Raw genomic sequence first — 18,573 nt, 5'->3', positions numbered from 1 at the left:
GGTGCATGTGAGGGAGAGGTCACAGGTGAGACAGGAAGCCAGAGAGCAGGCAACAGACAGTCTTGATCTCTTATAACAACTCGTTCCTGTGGAACCAACCAGAGTCCCACAGAGCTGTGGATTCCTATCAAGGGCTGTAGACTTAGTGACCTTATTAACCCTGTGCTAGGCTCCATTCTTAAAGGTCCCATCTACTCCCACCACCATGGTACTGAAGACCAAACCTCTATCACAAGATCTCTTGAAAGACAGGCCACATCTAAACTGTAATAGGGCTGGATATAGTGGCAATTCTTGTAATTCCAGCACTTGGGAGGCTGAGGCAAGAAGATTGCCCTAAGTTCCAGGCCAGCTTAGGATACACAGTGAGTTCAAGGCCAGCCTGGACTATACTGTGAGACCCTTTCTCACAAAAAAGAAAAAAGAAAAAGAAAAAACAAAACAAGCCAAAACAAAATTCAAAGATATCATAACAGGAAGTCAGCTGACAAAATGTCTGGGGTCACTGTGAAGACATGGCTTCTCAAGCTTTCCTATCACCCTGGCAAACAGCAGCCCTGTACCTTCTCCCTGCACTGACGGGAGGGTCTCCCCATGCTGTTTCCTCCTGGGAGGTGGTTTTCTCATATGCATATTCGTTCTGGCCTCTCTCTCCTGGTTTTTCTCCTCTCTCTATGTCTTTCCCTCTGGCTGGGAAACACATTCAGGTTTCTGCAGCTGAAATGCTCCTCTCTTCTGCATGCCCTTTCTGGGAGTGACTGTCTCCCTCCTCTCCTTCCATTTCTCAGGGATCCCCCTCACTCAGGCCCTTGATGTCCACTCTCAACTCTATGCCATCACTGCCACTGGCCTAGCTCTCTCAAGGGGTCTTTGGTTCTTCTGTCCTTTAATCTCCAAGGTTGCCACCACTTCTGAGTTCAAGAGTCCAGGCCACGGGTTCTGAGACTATGGACCCCTATTCTTCTACCTTTTTGCACATCCCTAGTTCTTTTTTTTGCGGTACTGGGGATCGAACTCATGACCTCACACTTGCCAGGCAGGAGCTTATGCCGCTGAGTTAAACCCTCGGCCCACATCCCTAGTTCTTTTTCTCCCACCCCTAACATGGAATTCTCCCATAAAAAAGACCTGGAGCCCTATAGATGAGAGGTCACAGTGAAAGGCCACTGGCTGAATCTCACTGTAAAATTTTTATTTTTCCTGTGTATTAGTGCCACCAAAACAATTAGACGAGTTTCACATGAAAATGCATCTATCCGGTTGCTGTCACAGGGATCACTGAACTGTGATTCCCAGAGGACTGGAATGCAGAAGCTATCCTCTGGGGACAGGTCTCCTGTTCTCTGGGTCTGAAATCCCCAGCTCTCGCAGACATTGGCCACCTGATCCCTGGCAGCAGGCTTTGAGGTGGACAACTGTGACAGAAAGTTTCTCCTCTAGTGAATTTTGCCATGTTGGAGGTGTCATGTGTTATTGCCAAGAGGAACACTGTTGCACCCATGTCGTGAAATCCGTGTTTTCCCAAACTATGATCATCGGTTTCTAACTTCCCAAGTCTCCCCTAGCAGGGCTCCTCTGGGCTCCCCTTTCTGGCCACGTATCCCCAGGTGTGGCTCTGGGTGAGCAACCATAAATGTGCTGGGTAGGGGGTAAGGGGTGCTGGTTTGCCCTTAGATTCTCAGGGACTTGTCTAGTACTAACAGCCAGAACACTGGTCCACGTCCCGACTGTCTCTGATCACAACAAGGCCCATCTTCTACTAAGATGCCAAGAAAAGATGGTCTACAGCTGAGTGCTGGCTTTCCACTGCCTTTTCCCATAACTAAGGAGACAAAGCAATTTTAAAAACAATGTATGGGCTATGGGGTGAGAATGTCTCAGCTCCAAAGCTCCAAATCCCTTTTTATCCACTATCAGCTGTGTAATCTTGGGTGAGTCCCAGAGCTTCTGCTCACATGTAAAGTGTGACAAGAAGGTGTGCTCAGAGGGTTTGGTGCAGAGTGGACAGTCAGCACACCATGGGGACCAGGGTCCTTTGCACATATCCTAGCATTGCACTGCCACAGCAAGGCTGGGAGGATGATCCTGCATGGCACATTTTTAACGAGCATTACTCTCCCCGCAGCGAGGGGTGTCCAGTGTGACACTGGCCGAAAGTAATACTGTTCTTGCTGCTTCTCCTTCTTCCAGGGAGGGGAAGACAGTGCTTTGGCCTGGTCTGATTCTTGGCTACAGAGAGGTATGTGACCACAGAAGCACACACCAGAAATAACTTAGCTTTTAGAGGAAGACTAACTCCACACGCAGCTTGGCTCAGCCTTCTTGGGGACTCACTGACCCCAGGATTTCTTCCTGTGTCAAGGCAAAGAGAATCCTTCCTGTTGACCTCGGGAATTACCCTGATTAGTGCTCTTTCATGGCATTTGTTTCAACACATTTGCCACCTCAGTTGGTATTCACCGGTTAGGGAGATGTGATAGTATTAATTGATTTCAAGGGTTTTGACCTAATAGCCATAGATATTTAAAGCCTCACTGTGTGTATTAGGCAAAATGCCATTTAAGATAATTATTTTGCCTCTGCCGGACAGGAGGATTTATACAGAAGATAAAATTATTTTAACCTTTGAGAAAAATTGGAAACCTTAAACCTCTTTGGTCTTTTCCTAGACTACAAGTATTTTAGGGCCAAAAATATCAAATTCCTGTATGCTGTAAGGAAAAATAAAAGGTTAGGAAGTGTAACATCCTGAAGGTCTTATTGACCCATTTCCCCTGGCAACGCAGCTTGTCAACTGGATGCTGAACGAGGCCTGGGGTCCCTGCCTGTCTGCAGGAGTATCTGTCCCCTCTTCCCAACTGTGACCCCTCAAGGTGGGAGCCTGTCTGAGATGCTTGTGCAGCCCCGCAGTCAGCACGCTGGGCACAGTGAACACCCAGAATGCCATCTTCATCTCAGATGCCAAGGTTCTGAGTAGTTTCCTGTAGTGAGTGATGCAAAGGTCTGGAGATGGCCTGAGCCTGGGGTTGAAGCCTAATTATGGCATTTCGTAGCAATGTGGCCTTCGGTACATTTCTTCCTGCCTCAGTCACCTCGTCTGAAATGAGGGCCTGAGGATGCCTTGCTTTTGGGGTTTGGTATGACAATCAAGGTAAAGTATACACAGTGTTTGGCCCATGGCCAGCACTGAATAAACACAGTCACTTCCTTTATAATTGCTCTTACAGGGAAGAGACAAATGGAGGCTCCAGAAATGAGGGTGTTGGGTCACACAGAATTTCTGGTTTCAGTTTTTCAAGGGCTCTCCACACTGATTGCCATAGTGGTTGTACTAGTTTACATTCCCATCAACAATGTAGAAGAGTTCCTTTTTCTCTGCATCCGCATCAGGATTTGCTATTAGTTAATTTCTTGATGGTGGCCATTCTTTCTGGGGCAAGATGGTATCTCTGCTGTGTTAATTGGCATTTGTCTTGTGGCCAGTTATGTTGAGCATTTCTTTACGTATTTATTGGCCATTTGTACTTCTTCCGTGAAGTGTCTGTTCATCCCACTTTCCCTTTTGTTATTGAATCTTTTATTTTGGAGGGTCTAGGTATCTTCCCCAAAGAGTTAAAGACATCATGTTACAGTGACACATGCGTGTCCCTGTTCACAGCAACACAATTCATAACAGATAAACCTTGAAAGCAGCCTATATGTCCATCAGCATGAATTAATAAAAAAACATATTTAACACACAGTGGAGGACGACTCTGCCATAAGGAAGGAAAACTTGAGTCAATATTAAGTGAAATAAACCAGATGCATAAGCTTAAATATCAATAAATTAAAAATCAACACAAAATAAAAGACAATAAGAGGGAGACACATCTTTCTCAAATGAGAAGAGGATTAAGAAGTGGAGGAGGGAAGGGAAGAAAGGAGATGAAAAAAGGAATTAAATGTATTAGGTACACATACCAACTCCAAACAAAGAGTGTAAACATTATGTACTGCAAACATGTACTAATAAAAAATAAAAAAAGAAATGAGAGGATTCTGAGCAAGAGCACATTGTTCTCTGTGTATAAAGAGGCACAAAGTTACCAGGCTAGCAGTCTGTTGAGTGTCACTGGCAGGGAGATGGGGCAATTATCCAACACAAAGTGCCATCAGAATGAGTGTGGGAGGCTGAATAACGTCCCTTCTCGCCAAAGACATTCCCATGCTAGTCCTCAGAACCTTTGAACATCCATTTTACAGAGTAAAAGGGACTTTTCAGGAGTAAGTGGAGGGTCTGGAGATGAATAGATGACCCTAGATTATCTGGATGGGCTGACAGTCATCACACGGTCCTTGGGAGAGAAGAGGGGAGCTTCAAGGTTGAAGTGGAAAAAGACAGGGAAGACTGGGAGAGCTACACAGCACAGAGGAGGAGGAAGGAACCTGGAACCAGGGATGTAGGCAGCTGCTACAAGATGCAAACAGTGAGGACCAGTGTTTCCAGAATGGACCAGTCCTGGGAGCAATTTGACTTTAACCAGGTAGACTGATTTTGGACTTCTGAACTCTAGAACTTTGTGCTAAATTTGTGCTTGAAGCTGTGAAATATGTGTTAGTAACAGGAAATTCCTACAATGAATACCAAGGACCACAACCAAAAACACAAGCTACCCAACTGGGAAAACTTTAATTGTATGTGAAATTTCATCTCCATGGGACTCAGTCATTCCTGAGGACAGCAGATAGCTGCGGTGTCACTGAAACCAAGAAGCCACCTGTGTGATTGGTGGAGCCTGGTATGAGTGGGGATGAAGATCAAAGCCACCTTTATTCCTAGAGATGCTGCCATGTTTGTCACTGAGCTTTTATGGCACCTGGCAGCCGCCATGGCCTGTTCAGCACTGGCAGCCAGCAGAAGTCTTCAGAAAACATGCTGTGTCAAAAAGTACTACTTTTCACATGTGAAAAAACCTAAGTTCAGGTTATGCCTTAAAGTATTGAGTGAGCTTTTTGAGGAAAAAAGTTATCTCTGGCCCTGTCATTCACAATTTGAGTTTCTAAGTAAGTCTGTTACCAAGTTGTCCAGGCATATGACAACAACAACAACAACAACAACAACAACAACAACAACAACAACAACAACAGAGTAAAACTCAGAGAGGAATAAAACTCAGCGTCCCCTTCTGAAACAAATGACTTCCCCTGAGGGTCATACTAGCCACAAATAATGACAGTGTAACACACACTGAACGTAAATACTGGGCTCTTCAGTTCTCACAGGGAGAAGCGGAGTAACCCTAACTTGCTACTGAAGAAAGAGGAGTTCAGAGAATCAAGAAACTTGGGTAAATAAGCCTGTAAATAACAGAGTCAAGCGTAAAGGTCACATTGCTTTGACTTCAAAACTTGTCTTTTCCTCTGTTCACACAGTGTCTGGGATACATGCAAGGAGGGGATACACTGAAAAGACATGGGGTGCAAAACCAACAGCCAGTATGAGTGCTCTAAGAAGCTCTTTGGCTGATGAACTTTGAATCTACTGCTTTTGATGGGAAAAGCCTGCTGCCTCCCCAGGGCTGTAGAGGAACACAGAGTGGGCCACACAGGACCCATGTTACAATGCATGCAGGAAGGGTCAGAAAATAGAAGACAATTCCTAGGTAAGTTCATACCAAAGACAGAAGAGTATAACATACAATCGTGGACTCATTCTGCTTATGTAAGCATACAGATCCATTCTTCTTAAACTCCATGGAGTGCATTCAGCACTTGTTACTTGGTGGCTGCTAAAAAGTCATCATGGCAACCATCTTCTAACCCAGCTTTTCTAGGCAGAATAGTCTCAGCAGCAACTCTGCTGCTGCAGGGTCCCTTAAATTATTGTGACCGTGGCCACTTAAGGAATACTTTCACTAGTTATTTGGCTCACACAAACGCAGAACAGAAGTTCCAGGAAATAAGATGCCGGCTTACTATGTCCCATGAGCTCCCCTATTTCCTTGTTCTGTTTTGTCTAGTTGAGTCTGTCTGGTGGCCAGGACCCACACACTGAGTTAGTGATTCACTAAGGATCCCACACTTCCACGCGGGGCGTGTGCTCTTTTAGAAAACATGGGGAAATGGGGCGCCTACCTCTGGGGCGATGTAATCTGGTGTCCCACAGAAGGTCCTGGTCGTGACTCCATCCATCATGTGCTCCTTGCACATCCCAAAGTCAGCAATTTTGATATGTCCTTCTGAATCCAGCATGACATTATCTAACTTCAGATCCCTGGAAGGAAGAAGGTTAGCATGAGAGTCCCTCCCACACGGTATCACTGTTTACTCTGGAGGAGTGGATCTGAGTGGCATTTTCACTCTGAGCCCCTGGAGAGGAAGGTCAGGAGTTATTGTGTCTTGTTCAGAATCTAATATAAAGCCTGGTATGGAAGATGCTTACACAGTGAAAAAATGACTAATTGGCTGAATTAGTGATTCTCAATTTTGGCTGTTCCTATGAACTCAGAGATCCAACTTACTGTGTTTGGAGAGATCCCAGACATTTGACATATTATTCTCTGTATAGGGTTTGCAAAATTCTGGGTTTAGGACCACCTCACTTCTCCCTTCATCATGCCTTTACCAGCATTCTTTTACTCTTCAGTTAATTCTGAAAGACATTTTTCTTCCTTTGGCATCAGAATCTCACTGCATCCTACAGCATCCTACAGCTAACAGAATGTAATTCGGTAGTTTTCTCTTGCCTCTCCTCACGTTCTTTTTTGGCTAAGTATCTATACTAGCAATTCAGTTTCCACTGCTCCCTGACCTGCATTCCAAATACAATGTAGAGGAAGGATCTGCCACTGGAGAAAAAGAACAAGTCTTCTTGTGTAAAGTAGAAATGAGATATAGAATCTTTGAGGTCTAGAAATCAAAGAGTAGCTCCGACTTGCCACAAGGCTGCAGAGAAAGGTGAGTGCCAATGGGCCCGAGTTTCCCGGGGATGATTGATGATTATCTCCATGTCTGATGTCTCTGTCTTAGAATTACAAGCCCACCAGGGCCTGGCAAACCTGCCCTTTGTGCTGCTGTGAGAAGATCTTTTATACACACCTATAGATGATTCCTCTTTTATGAAGAAAGAACAATCCAATGGAAATCTCTGCTGCATAGAATCTGCAAAAGAAAATGTGCTTTAGGTTTCCTGCTTGTTTCTTTAAACTTTTGGATACTTTTTTAGTCTCAAATTCAGGCAAAGGGATCAAAGAATGCAAGACCTTAAGGCCTTCTGAGATCAACATCACCCTGCATGTATTCTGGTCATCAGACCTTTTCTCTGCCTTTCAATCATTCCAGGTCACCCAAGAAAAGCCCGGTCAATACAGTGAAGAAAACAGGTATATTTTTCTTCTTGGAAAAGAATGGGTAGGTAATTTACTGCCTAAGAAAGTCATTCCTAGTATAATCACTTGAATAGTGAATACTTGTTAGACCATTCTATGTCAGGGATGTGGTATAGGAAAGAAAAATTCTACTTCCCTGTCGGGAGCCGAGCCAGAGGACCTGCCTAAGCAGATGAGGCCTGTAGGAAAGAGCGAAGCCTTCAGTAGATTACCCCTCCCATCGAATGATGCCAAGATGGCGCCCGTTTCCTACTTCCGTATTCTTACCCTCAGCTTCTGCCTAGCTACAGCTGATGTCCCCCAATCAGACTTTGCCACGCCTTGTTACCCTATAGGACAGGACTATAGATATAAGGACAGAGCAGGAGGTAGAGAGGAAGAGAAGACACGCAGACCATAGAGAGTGGAGGACTACGCGGGGTTACTCAACAGAGAGAGCCCCACTGGAGAGTCCGATCAGGGAGGAACGTTCCGGGGACGACCTGTGTGGAGAGTCAATAAACGCGACCTCTGTCTCTGCATTCTGGTGTGTCGTGTGAGTCAGTTCCCCTGCCGGTCGGGGGTTCAGAGGCCGCGCGGCGCATTTTGGTGGCCCGTACGGGGAGCTGATCACCCCCGTACTGCAGAGACAGACCGCTTTTGGCTTACCACACGGCAGAGGTCGTCGGCCAGGTAAGTTGGGAGTACGCCTGGGCCCTGGGTGGCGCGCACCTACAGGGCAAGTTTCTTAACTCCCCTGGTGTACATACGCCAGGTATCGAGGTGAGCAGATCTTAGCCACCCGAGGGTATCTTTTGATAGAATATGGGCCAATTACCGAGCAAAGAGGCTGGGGATTTAGCCAAGGCCCTTAAGAGACTGTTAAAAACAAAAGATCTTGGGGTAAGTCGTGCCACTCTCGAGCTGTTTATTGCCGAGATTGACCGGATAGCCCCGTGGTTCCTACCCACGGGACGTTTGACTTTGCCTTCATGGGAGAGGTTGGGGGGGGATCTGGCCTCTGCCGAGCTCGGCGGGGACTTATCCCCTTCCGTTCGCCCCTTGTGGGAGATGATACATACCTGCTTAGAGAAGGAAAACGAGGGTTTCCCGCCCGCTGTCCATGGTGCAGGTATCAAAGAGGTGAGAGAAGCCTTCGAACGGGCGAAAGCTGAAAACTCTAGGGAAGGTTCCCTTCGGGAGGAAGACCCCAGGGGGGAGGAATCGGACTCGTCTGATTCCTATTATGAAGAAGCACAGTCCAGGAAAAGCATCTACGGGGGTCTCCGACGCGAGCTCCGCGCCATCTCAATGGGGGACGCGGAGGGAGAAAAAGAGAAACCCTCTGCTGACCCCTGCTGGCGACAGGAGAAATTACCTTCGGCCCCACCTTGGGACCTATTTCCGGAGGCGGTGCGCCGTGAGGAACTGTGCCACCAGGGGGCGCAGAGTGAGGTTAGGAGACTGGCGGCTACTATCGGTCCCCGCCCATCGCCACCGTCCTATGCTGAGCCGCCTCGGGGTTCAAGATACTTCCATGGCTCGCTCTGGCGTTCTAAATGGTGGGCGGGACCAAGGATGCCGGAACCAGGGATAGACGTGGGCCCCTATGGAGTGTACCCCATACAAGTTGCCCCAGGCCAGGGTAGGAATGTGTGGGAGCTTTTTGACCTTAAGCAGATAAAAGAGTTGAAAAGCGCGGTCACGACTTTTGGCCCCGAAGCTCCATACACGGTGGCAATACTAGAAAATCTCTGCTCTATTCCCCTTACGCCTGGGGATTGGGCCCAATTGGCTAAGGCCTGCCTTCCAGCTGGCAGCTATCTGGATTGGAGGGCTTGGTATGCTGAGTACGCAGCAGAACAGGCAGAGAGGAATGCTGCCGGGGGTCATAGGGGATGGAGCAGAGACATGTTAACGGGGGAGGGGCAATATGCTGAAGATCAAACGCAGTACCCCAGTGCAGTCTACGAGCAGATCAATACTATTGGAATGCGAGCCTGGAAACAGGTAAGCGGCTCTGGGACCGCATCCGCATGCCTCTCTAAGGTAGTTCAAGGCACCGCAGAACCATTTGTAGATTTTGTGGCTAGAATGCAAGATGCAGCAGAAAAGATTTTCCCTAGTAAGGAGACAGCTCTACCACTGGTCAAGCAACTGATTTTCGAACAATGTACTAAAGAATGCAGGGCAGCAATCGCACCACATAAGAACAAGGACTTAAACACCTGGATAAGAATTTGCAGGGAGATAGGGGGCCCCCTTTCCAACGCAGGTGTGGCCGCCTTGCTCGCAGCGGCTACCAATAACAAAATAAAGGCCAGAGAGAGGCCCCAAGGAGGCGCCTGCTTCACTTGCGGAAAGCTAGGGCATCTGAAGCGTGAGTGCCCCCAAAGGAATCGCTCCGGCGGATCCGTCCAAGGGGGAGGGGAGATTTGCAGGCGCTGCCGGAAAGGAGCTCACCGTGCTGAGGACTGTCGTTCCATCTTTGATAGTGACGGAAACCGCTTGAGTGGCAGACAGCTATCAGAGACAAAAAACGGCCAGAGGGGGCCCCTCCAAGGAGTGGGCCCCCGGACCCTGAGAATGTCCCCTCGAGACAGCCAAACCTCACAAGAGCCACGCTCGGCTCGGGAGGACTGGACCTCTGTGCCACCACCAGACTCATACTAACGCCTGAATTGGGTACCCAAATCGTAGAAACCCCATGTTGTGGACCGCTGCCTGAGGGGACAGTTGGACTGGTGTTGGGTAGAGCTTCAGCTGCCCTGCAAGGTCTCATTGTTGTCCCCGGAGTCATTGATTCTGACTACACAGGCCGCATAAAAATTCTGGTCCGATCCCCTAACGGAACTCTGGTCATTAACGAGGGAGATAAGATAGCGCAGCTTTTGTTGCTCCCCAGCCTTCACGGAAAATTCCCCTCTCAGCAGAGGATCAGGGGCGGTAGGGGACCAGGCGCGGGGTCGGGGATTTTCGAAGGGCTGCATTTGACACTTGACAAAAGACCCATGTTATCATTGAGAATAAATGGGAGAAAAATTACAGGGCTTTTGGACACTGGGGCCGATCGGTCTATCATCTCTAAGAAGGACTGGCCCTCTAGTTGGCCCACAAATACAGCAGACAACACACTTCAAGGGTTAGGGATGGTGACAGCTCCTCAGGTTAGCGCCATAACCCTGCCTTGGTGTGATGAGGAAGGCCACCAGGGTCATTTCCAGCCTTTTGTCCTACAACTGCCAGTGTCTCTGTGGGGGAGAGACATCCTTACCCAGATGGACGTCACCCTTACATCCAATTGTTCTCCTCAGGCCAAGGGCATGCTTAAGAATCAAGGGTATATCCCCGGCAAGGGCTTGGGCTCTGCCCTACAGGGCCAGACTTCCCCTGTACCTATGGAGAAGAAGGAAGGCAGACATGGCCTGGGTTTTTTCTAGGGGCCACTGAAGAAGTTCTCCTACCCACCCCGATTAAAATCACTTGGAAGTCCCCAAGTCCAGTTTGGGTACCTCAGTGGCCCCTGCCCAAGGAGAAGCTCTCAGCACTAACGGAAATAATAAAAACCCAGCTTCAAGCTGGACACTTAAAGCCGTCGACTTCCCCATGGAATACCCCCATTTTTGTCATCAGGAAGAAATCAGGCAGATGGAGGCTGCTCCATGATTTGAGAGCGATCAATGCGCAGATGCAACCCTTAGGGGCAGTTCAAAGGGGGCTTCCGGCACTCTCAGCGATCCCAAGACATTGGCCAGTCTATGTCATAGACCTTAAGGATTGTTTTTTCTCTATTCCCCTGCATCCGGAAGACACCCATCGATTTGCCTTCACCCTGCCCACGGTTAACCAGGAGAGCCCTGATCTCAGATACGAATGGGTGGTCCTACCTCAGGGTATGGCCAACAGTCCCTCTATGTGTCAAATCTATTTGGATTCCTTGCTGACCCCTATACGAAAAGCCTTCCCCAAGATTAGATGCGTTCATTATATGGATGACCTGCTTATCAGTGCAAAGGAAACAAAAATGTTAGAAGATATGTTAGGCCAACTGGTCAAGGCCCTGAGAAAGGCTAACTTGAACATTGCCCCTGACAAGATTCAAGGGGGAGAAGTGGTGACCTACTTGGGTGCCAAACTCTCCTCTACTCTGGTTTCTCCGCAGAAGGTAACCATCAGAACGGATAATCTCACCACTTTAAATGACATGCAGAAGTTATTAGGAGATATAAACTGGGTCAGACCTTACTTACATGTCTCCAATTCTGACTTAAAGCCTCTGTTTGATCTCTTGAAGGGGGACCCGGACATTGCCTCCCCCAGAGAGTTCACCCCAGAGGCCAGGGTTGCCTTAGAGAGGGTTGAAAAGGCCATAAGTAGAGCTACTTTACAGAGGATTGACCCAGGACAGCCTTTCGAAATCTGCTTGCTGCAGACCAGATGTTAGCCCACGGCGGTGATTTGGCAAAAGGGACCACTCCTGTGGGTGCACCCTAAGGTCTCACCTGCCAAGGTCATTGAACACTACCCGGAATCAGTTGCTTCTCTGGCATTGGAGGCGCACAGTAGAGCGATCCAACATCTTGGTTCCCCGCCTTATGCCATTCGGGTGCCCTATACTGCTTCTCAGATAAAGACCCTGACCGCCTGCCTGGATACTTGGACCATCTTGAGATGCGTGTTCCCCGGGGATATAGATAATCAATTTCCTAAGGACCCCATACTACAGTTTGTTACTCAACATCCGGTGATATTCCCAAAGATCACCGCCTCCGCACCTCTTGCTCATGCAACAACTATCTATACTGATGGGTCGAAAACCGGGATAGGGGCCTATGTAGTCTCAGGTAAGTCTCCGGTTACCATACAGTTTGAACCAGATCAACCACAGGTGGTAGAGTTGTTGATTGTACAAACAGTTCTCCAAAAATTTTCAGAGGCCCTCAATATTGTTTCTGATTCGAAATACGTTGTTAATGCCCTACAGGTCCTGGAAACTGCGGGCCCAATCAAGCCAACCTCTAAAGTAACAAACTTGTTCTTATCTATCCAGGCATTGCTCACGAGTAGACACCATAAAGTGTTTATCACTCATATAAGAGCACATACGCACCTACCGGGGCCCATGGTGCAGAGCAATGCGGCCGCGGATGCGGCTACTCGCCCGCTATGGATTCTCAATATACTGTCCCCACTGGAACAAGCCCGTCAATTTCATGACAAATTTCATGTTAATGCCAGGACTCTTGCCAATACATTCCATATCCCCAGAGCAGATGCACGCGACATTGTGCGACTCTGTGGCTCATGTGACACCCATTCGCCTGTAGTGTCAGTCGGAGTTAACCCTAGGGGGTTGACCCCCGGCGACATTTGGCAGATGGATGTCACTCATGTGGCAGAGTTTGGTTCTCTAAAGTATGTTCATGTCTCCATAGACACCTGCTCTCATATAATCTTTGCGTCAGCGGAAACAGGGGAAAAGATGTCTAATGTGATTAACCACTGCCTGGCAGCATGGGCAGCCTGGGGAAAACCCAGACATCTCAAAACAGACAATGGCCCAGCATACACTGGGAAATCTTTTGCAAAATTTTGTGAAACCATGCAAGTCCAGTTAAAACATGGAATCCCCTATAACCCACAAGGACAGGGCATCATTGAGAGAGCCCATAAAACCCTCAAAAACATCTTAACAAAACAAAAAGGGGGAATAGGCCACAGCCTGACCCCAAAAGCAAGACTATCCATGGCACTGTTTACATATAATTTTTTGAATCAAAACTGCAATGATCGCTCCCCGGCGATGGAGCATTGTAGCCCTTCTCCCGCCAACAAAGGATGGGTAAAGTGGAAGGATGTCCTAACGGGACAGTGGATGGGCCCGGATCCAGTGGTCAGCTGGAACCGAGGCGCGGTTTGTGTGTCCCCACAGGAAAAGGAACCACTGTGGGTACCGGAGCGATTGATAAGAAAGACTCCAAGCCCCACAAAGGAAGAAAAAGGAGAAGGGGACCATAATGCTAAGGACCAACTTGACAACGCAGAAGGAGAACAATGACACCCTAGCCAAGGCACCGAACCACCTACTGCTGGGTGTGGTAATGTATACTCTGGTATTCCTCTTTGGGGTCTGCCTGGGACGGAGCGCCTTCTTGTTTGCTCATGCACCGCGCCCTGTCAACTGGCATAAAATATGCCTGGCGGTACTACTGCTGATTAACGGTGCTTATGCTGAAATAGTATGGGGGGCTACATCCCCCAGCCCTGTCCATTGTTTCAGTTACATCTCCAACCCTCCCGCGAACCTATGCCCACAACTGTACAGCTAGATTGCCATGCCTTCCTGATGCCCCGATTACTTCCCATGAGTTCAATATCACTGTGCCCCTCTCTAATGATATGGTGGTTTTCTCCACCTTTAAGCCCCCAAATGCTTCCTCGCTGCCCAACTGGATCATGTTTACTGAGGAAAGCATCAGTTGGGGACCGAGAAAGACAGGTGCCTCTGGATGGCATCCTTCTTCCCCGAGGAGATGAGTGATGGAGTCAATGACGGGTAAGGCGGGAGGGGCTCTCCCGACCAACCTAAGACAGACCCCACTCTATTAGGGTCCTCTCCTGGAGCTAAGTTGTTGGCATTGAGATGCGAGACCAAGGGTACTGCAGTGCCACCCGCCCCAAAGCTGGGGGGAAGGCAGGAATGAATGTCTATATGCATCCAGGTTCGGTTCACAAAAGCCTGGCCCTGCGAAAAAATGAACCACTCACCTCAAGCATGGTCCTAGCGCGAGGATATGCATCGAAATGAGGTGATGCACAGCGGGGTATAGACCTCTACATTCTCTCATGCCGTGGCCTACAAAGTAGGCCCACTCCCAGGTATCTAACAACATCATACCTTGGAGGGACCCTTAGATCCACCGCCTTTAATAAAGAAAAAAGGGGGAGATGTCGGGAGCCGAGCCAGAGGACCTGCCTAAGCAGATGAGGCCTGTAGGAAAGAGCGAAGCCTTCAGTAGATTACCCCTCCCATCGAATGATGCCAAGATGGCGCCCGTTTCCTACTTCCGTATTCTTACCCTCAGCTTCTGCCTAGCTACAGCTGATGTCCCCCAATCAGACTTTGCCACGCCTTGTTACCCTATAGGACAGGACTATAGATATAAGGACAGAGCAGGAGGTAGAGAGGAAGAGAAGACACGCAGACCATAGAGAGTGGAGGACTACGCGGGGTTACTCAACAGAGAGAGCCCCACTGGAGAGTCCGATCAGGGAGGAACGTTCCGGGGACGACCTGTGTGGAGAGTCAATAAACGCGACCTCTGTCTCTGCATTCTGGTGTGTCGTGTGAGTCAGTTCCCCTGCCGGTCGGGGGTTCAGAGGCCGCGCGGCGCACTTCCCTATTCATGGACTGAACATACTGTTCTTTGAGAATACAATTACTCCCTGGAAGGCAAAGTATAGTGTGTGATGCACTGTTTATCTGGTTTACTCATTCTCTGAAGTGCTGGAATAAATGGAACATATGCTGATACATACCTGAGGTTGTCCTGTTAAGCAATTCATAATATTTACTGGCAGTTACTGCCATTATTTCAAAATCACTAATAGGTTAATATCTGACACTCAGATTAAATACAGAAGGACATTTTAAAGTTTGCACAGCATTTAAGGTCTTTGAAGTACGAGAAGCCACAAGTGTGCACCTGGGCAAATATCACACCCAGGAGGCTTAAAATAACCATGCATTGAACTCCGTGACAATGAAGACCGAGCTTTTAATAGGTACCACCTCTGCAAACTAATAGAAAGGGTGAGATAGGGGAGGGGGAAGAGGTGTTCCATTGTTTTTCATATTTTTCTGTATGTTTTTAAAAATTTTGTACCACACACATACAATGAAAGCTTATTGGATGAGACACTTGGTGTTGCTTTATAATATAAAGTGGCTTTTTGTTACCTGTTCTTTATAGCTCTGTGCTATCAAGCTTTATTTCACAACTGGAACGTTTTAGTGCTATTACTCACACAATCTCTTAAGACAGGGGCTAGAACATTTCTAACAATACTTTTTTTTAGTAAAAATAAAAGCAGAGAAATCTCCCTTATTATTTTTAAAGCTTACCACCAACAAATCCCCCATCGTGACTTCAGTTAACAGTCTGTAAAGCAGACAATCCCACATAGGTCAAAATTTCTTCTGGTTATGTTTTTTTTTTTTTGTAGTTCTGTATTATGTGTAACCTTACACTGCTTTGTTTTGTTTTGTGTTTTTCTCTTTTTCCTCTTAAATAAAAAAAAAATTTCTTCTGATTGCTGTTTGACATTGGACATTCCAAAAATCTTCATAATGATTAAGTCTTATTAATGATTATTAATGGCTAACTAGGGTGTGCACCCATGCACATTTTGGGGGAAGCAAAACACCCATCTGCTCAAGCTTGCTTCTACTGAGTTCTCTAAGACTCCTCAGGGGCATGAGATGCAGGATGTTGTCTCAGGTAGCAAGGTCCCCTTCCCACCCCCACACACGACTCCTCCGCCTTACCTGGAGCCCGCCTGTGTTTCCACTGCGGGACGCCCACATCCAAGGCACATCCCCCTGAAACAGTCCAAGCTGAGGTCGCCCTCCCCCTTCACCCAGATCTAACACAGGCATCATGTAAAGGCAGAGTTTCCTGTCTTCACTGTCATCACCCAGCTCTGCTTTCATCCCTCCAGAACGTTTGTCAAGGACACTTGTTTCTCTTTGGCTCCAAGCTGAAGCTCTGATTCTAGCCCCAGTACTTCAGCCATAAAAAGATCCTCACCGATCCCCTACCTTCCTGCAATCCTGTCTTTCTCAGTGACAGGGCTCTGTAAGAATTGGTTTTGGTGGCATCAGACCGACTGGGCCCTTTCTGATGCCTCTTCCTCAGCTGTCTCCTGTGCATCTGTCGCCCCTGCCAACTCCTCCCCAGCTCACACTGCCTCCTGCACACAAGGAGCCACAGGCCACACCCTGGATCAGTGCTGCCGCTGCTCACAACCTCTCTTTGGAAGGTTGCTTCTCCATCTCTGGATTGTGCATTCCCTCAGGGCATGCTGCTGTCACTCCCCAATTCTGGACTTCTGGTATGGTTCCCTGTGCACACCTCCCAAAGGCAAGCACTGAGTCAAGTGACTTCTCCAATGCCAGGTTAGCGTGTGAGATTAGGGGTGCATCTCACCACTCTGCATTCCCAGCGCCTGTGCACCGTGGGTGTCAGTATCTCTGTGCTCAGTGAGTGGGTAAATGACTCCATTCACATGATGCAGGGATACCCCACATTTCCTATTTACTGGAAATGGAACAAACTGCTCCTTAGAAAACATCTGGATGGGTCTGTTAATACATCTGTCCCCTGGGAAGTCATAGCACTGAACCTCAAAAGAGCAGAACCACTCAAGAACATCTTATTCAACAGAAGTTCCCAGATGAGAGCTTAGGGTTGTCTGATTTATAGGACTAAAAAAATACTTACACTGCTTGTGGCTCCTTAAATTTCCCTACTTGCTGAATGTGGTACATGAGGTCCCCACCGTTGACGTATTCCATGACAAAGTAAAGCCGATCCTGCAGACCAAGGTGCACATGTGAGTGAGGTTCCTCCTTGGCACGGCCCCTCTGCTCTGCTTTCATAGGCTGCCTTCCCAGTTCTGCTTAGTCTGCATCTCTTCACCATTTTTCCCAGTGAAAGAAAAAGTGATACACCTTACCACATGAGGGTCACTACGCAATGGAACTGATGGCTCTCTGTCAACATGCCTGCCTCCTGGTTACACATGCTTCCTATTACACTGATGGTCTTAATATTATTCTTTTTTTCCCCCCTATACATATGTTTCTAAGCCAGGGAAAGAGTGAAAATCCCCATGGGCCAGTCATTTCATTTTAACCAGTTTTTCTTGATGGTGCGATTGCATAAAAGATGACTTGCAATGTCTACGAGGCACTGCTGTCATGATGTAGCACCTGGTTTAAATGAAAGCCTCTGAAAACACATCTCTTGGGTTACACTGGCCTTATAAATTGTACATGCTTAAGGATATATCCTGGGAGGGAGAAAGGGAAGACCAGGAACAGAGAGGCTAATCAAATGTTCTTTTGCGGTCATAATGTGCCCAAATACCTTTTTTATTTTCTCTCTCACTATATGCTAAGTGTCGGCCCCACAAAGGGCATATATCAAAGAACCATGTAAGTCTAAATATTTACACAGGCATTATGTTGGGATAGATGGGAGATCGAAGAATTTACCAGTAAAATAACAACACAGTACACCATGGTAAAAACTGATCTCTGTTCTCTTGTAGAAAACATCCCCATTTCACAGAGGTTATTAAAGTGTTGCATAGGGAAAGAGGGAGAGGGAGGAGAAGGGAGGGAGGGAGAGAGGGGAAGCTGGACTAACAGCTAAAAATAGCTTTGGGAGCTCCCTCTCCAGCTTCTCTGTTATGAACTTTAATTCCATCTTTGTCTCTTCGCTGCACATACTTTCCAGGGCTTAAAGATTCTGCATTTTGGAGGTGTGGCTCTCCTTTCCTATCTCGCTGCTCAAGTCTTCCTGGCACTGCTGTGTCCAGAGTCTGGGAGCCGCTGAGAGCAGACACAAGTGACCCAGTGGCCAGGGTGTTAAAGCTATGCAAAGCAGTGGGCCCTGGCTCTGCAGCTTCCCTGCGGATCCTGGTGCTACGCGTGGCTGCCCTGCCATCTGGGGATTGTACCCTCAAAAGCTTGGTGAGCGCCTCCCAAGGGATTTGAAAAGGAGACATAAAACATAAAGTCAATTTCTGACCTCGAGCCAGTTTAAAGTGGTAATCATCCTCACAGTAACACTGCAGCTAGATTACTAAGCCGTGTGTAAAGGGTCAGCTTCTAGGAGGGAAAAGCCCATCAGGGACCGCTTCACTCTGCTGCCATCTAAACATCTAGATTTCTTGTAGAATATTGTAAACCCCACTGCTGGTGGATTGGTGATTTGGTATTTTTTGTAATGTGTTTAGACGGTTACCCTGTGCCCGGGATTAGCAAACCTTTTCTATAAGGAGTCAAACAGTAAATATTTTACACTTTGTGAGTCTTGCAACTGTCACTTCTTTGTAGCATGGAAGTAGCCATAGGTGACAGGTAGGTGAAAGGCATGACTGTTTCCTTAGAGAACTATTTATCTATGCAGAAATGTGATTTCATTAAATTTTCACA

General features: G+C 47.6%; 1 protein-coding gene across 3 annotated transcripts in view; it reads right to left on the bottom strand.

The window, feature by feature from the left end:
* Positions 1 to 18,573, bottom strand: part of Prkca (protein kinase C alpha) — a 413,537-nt gene that overhangs the window by 42,271 nt on the left and 352,693 nt on the right. For 2 of the 3 annotated variants that reach the window (XM_063241821.1, XM_063241822.1), the window contains exons 11-13: positions 16,853 to 16,944; positions 7,081 to 7,143; positions 6,118 to 6,256 (exon numbers count right to left, since the gene is read on the bottom strand). In XM_063241821.1, coding sequence (XP_063097891.1) covers positions 6,118 to 6,256; positions 7,081 to 7,143; positions 16,853 to 16,944 — 294 coding nt within the window. The remainder of the gene's footprint in view (positions 1 to 6,117; positions 6,257 to 7,080; positions 7,144 to 16,852; positions 16,945 to 18,573) is intronic. The other variant, XM_063241823.1, reaches the window with a different exon arrangement.

The sequence above is a fragment of the Cavia porcellus genome, unplaced genomic scaffold (genome assembly GCF_034190915.1).
Source record: "Cavia porcellus strain 051 isolate PalLab524CR breed Dunkin Hartley unplaced genomic scaffold, mCavPor4.1 scaffold_32, whole genome shotgun sequence".
NCBI lineage: Eukaryota > Metazoa > Chordata > Mammalia > Rodentia > Caviidae > Cavia > Cavia porcellus.
The sequence above is the reverse complement of the archived record's forward strand: the minus strand, read 5'-3'. Positions and strand labels throughout refer to the sequence as shown.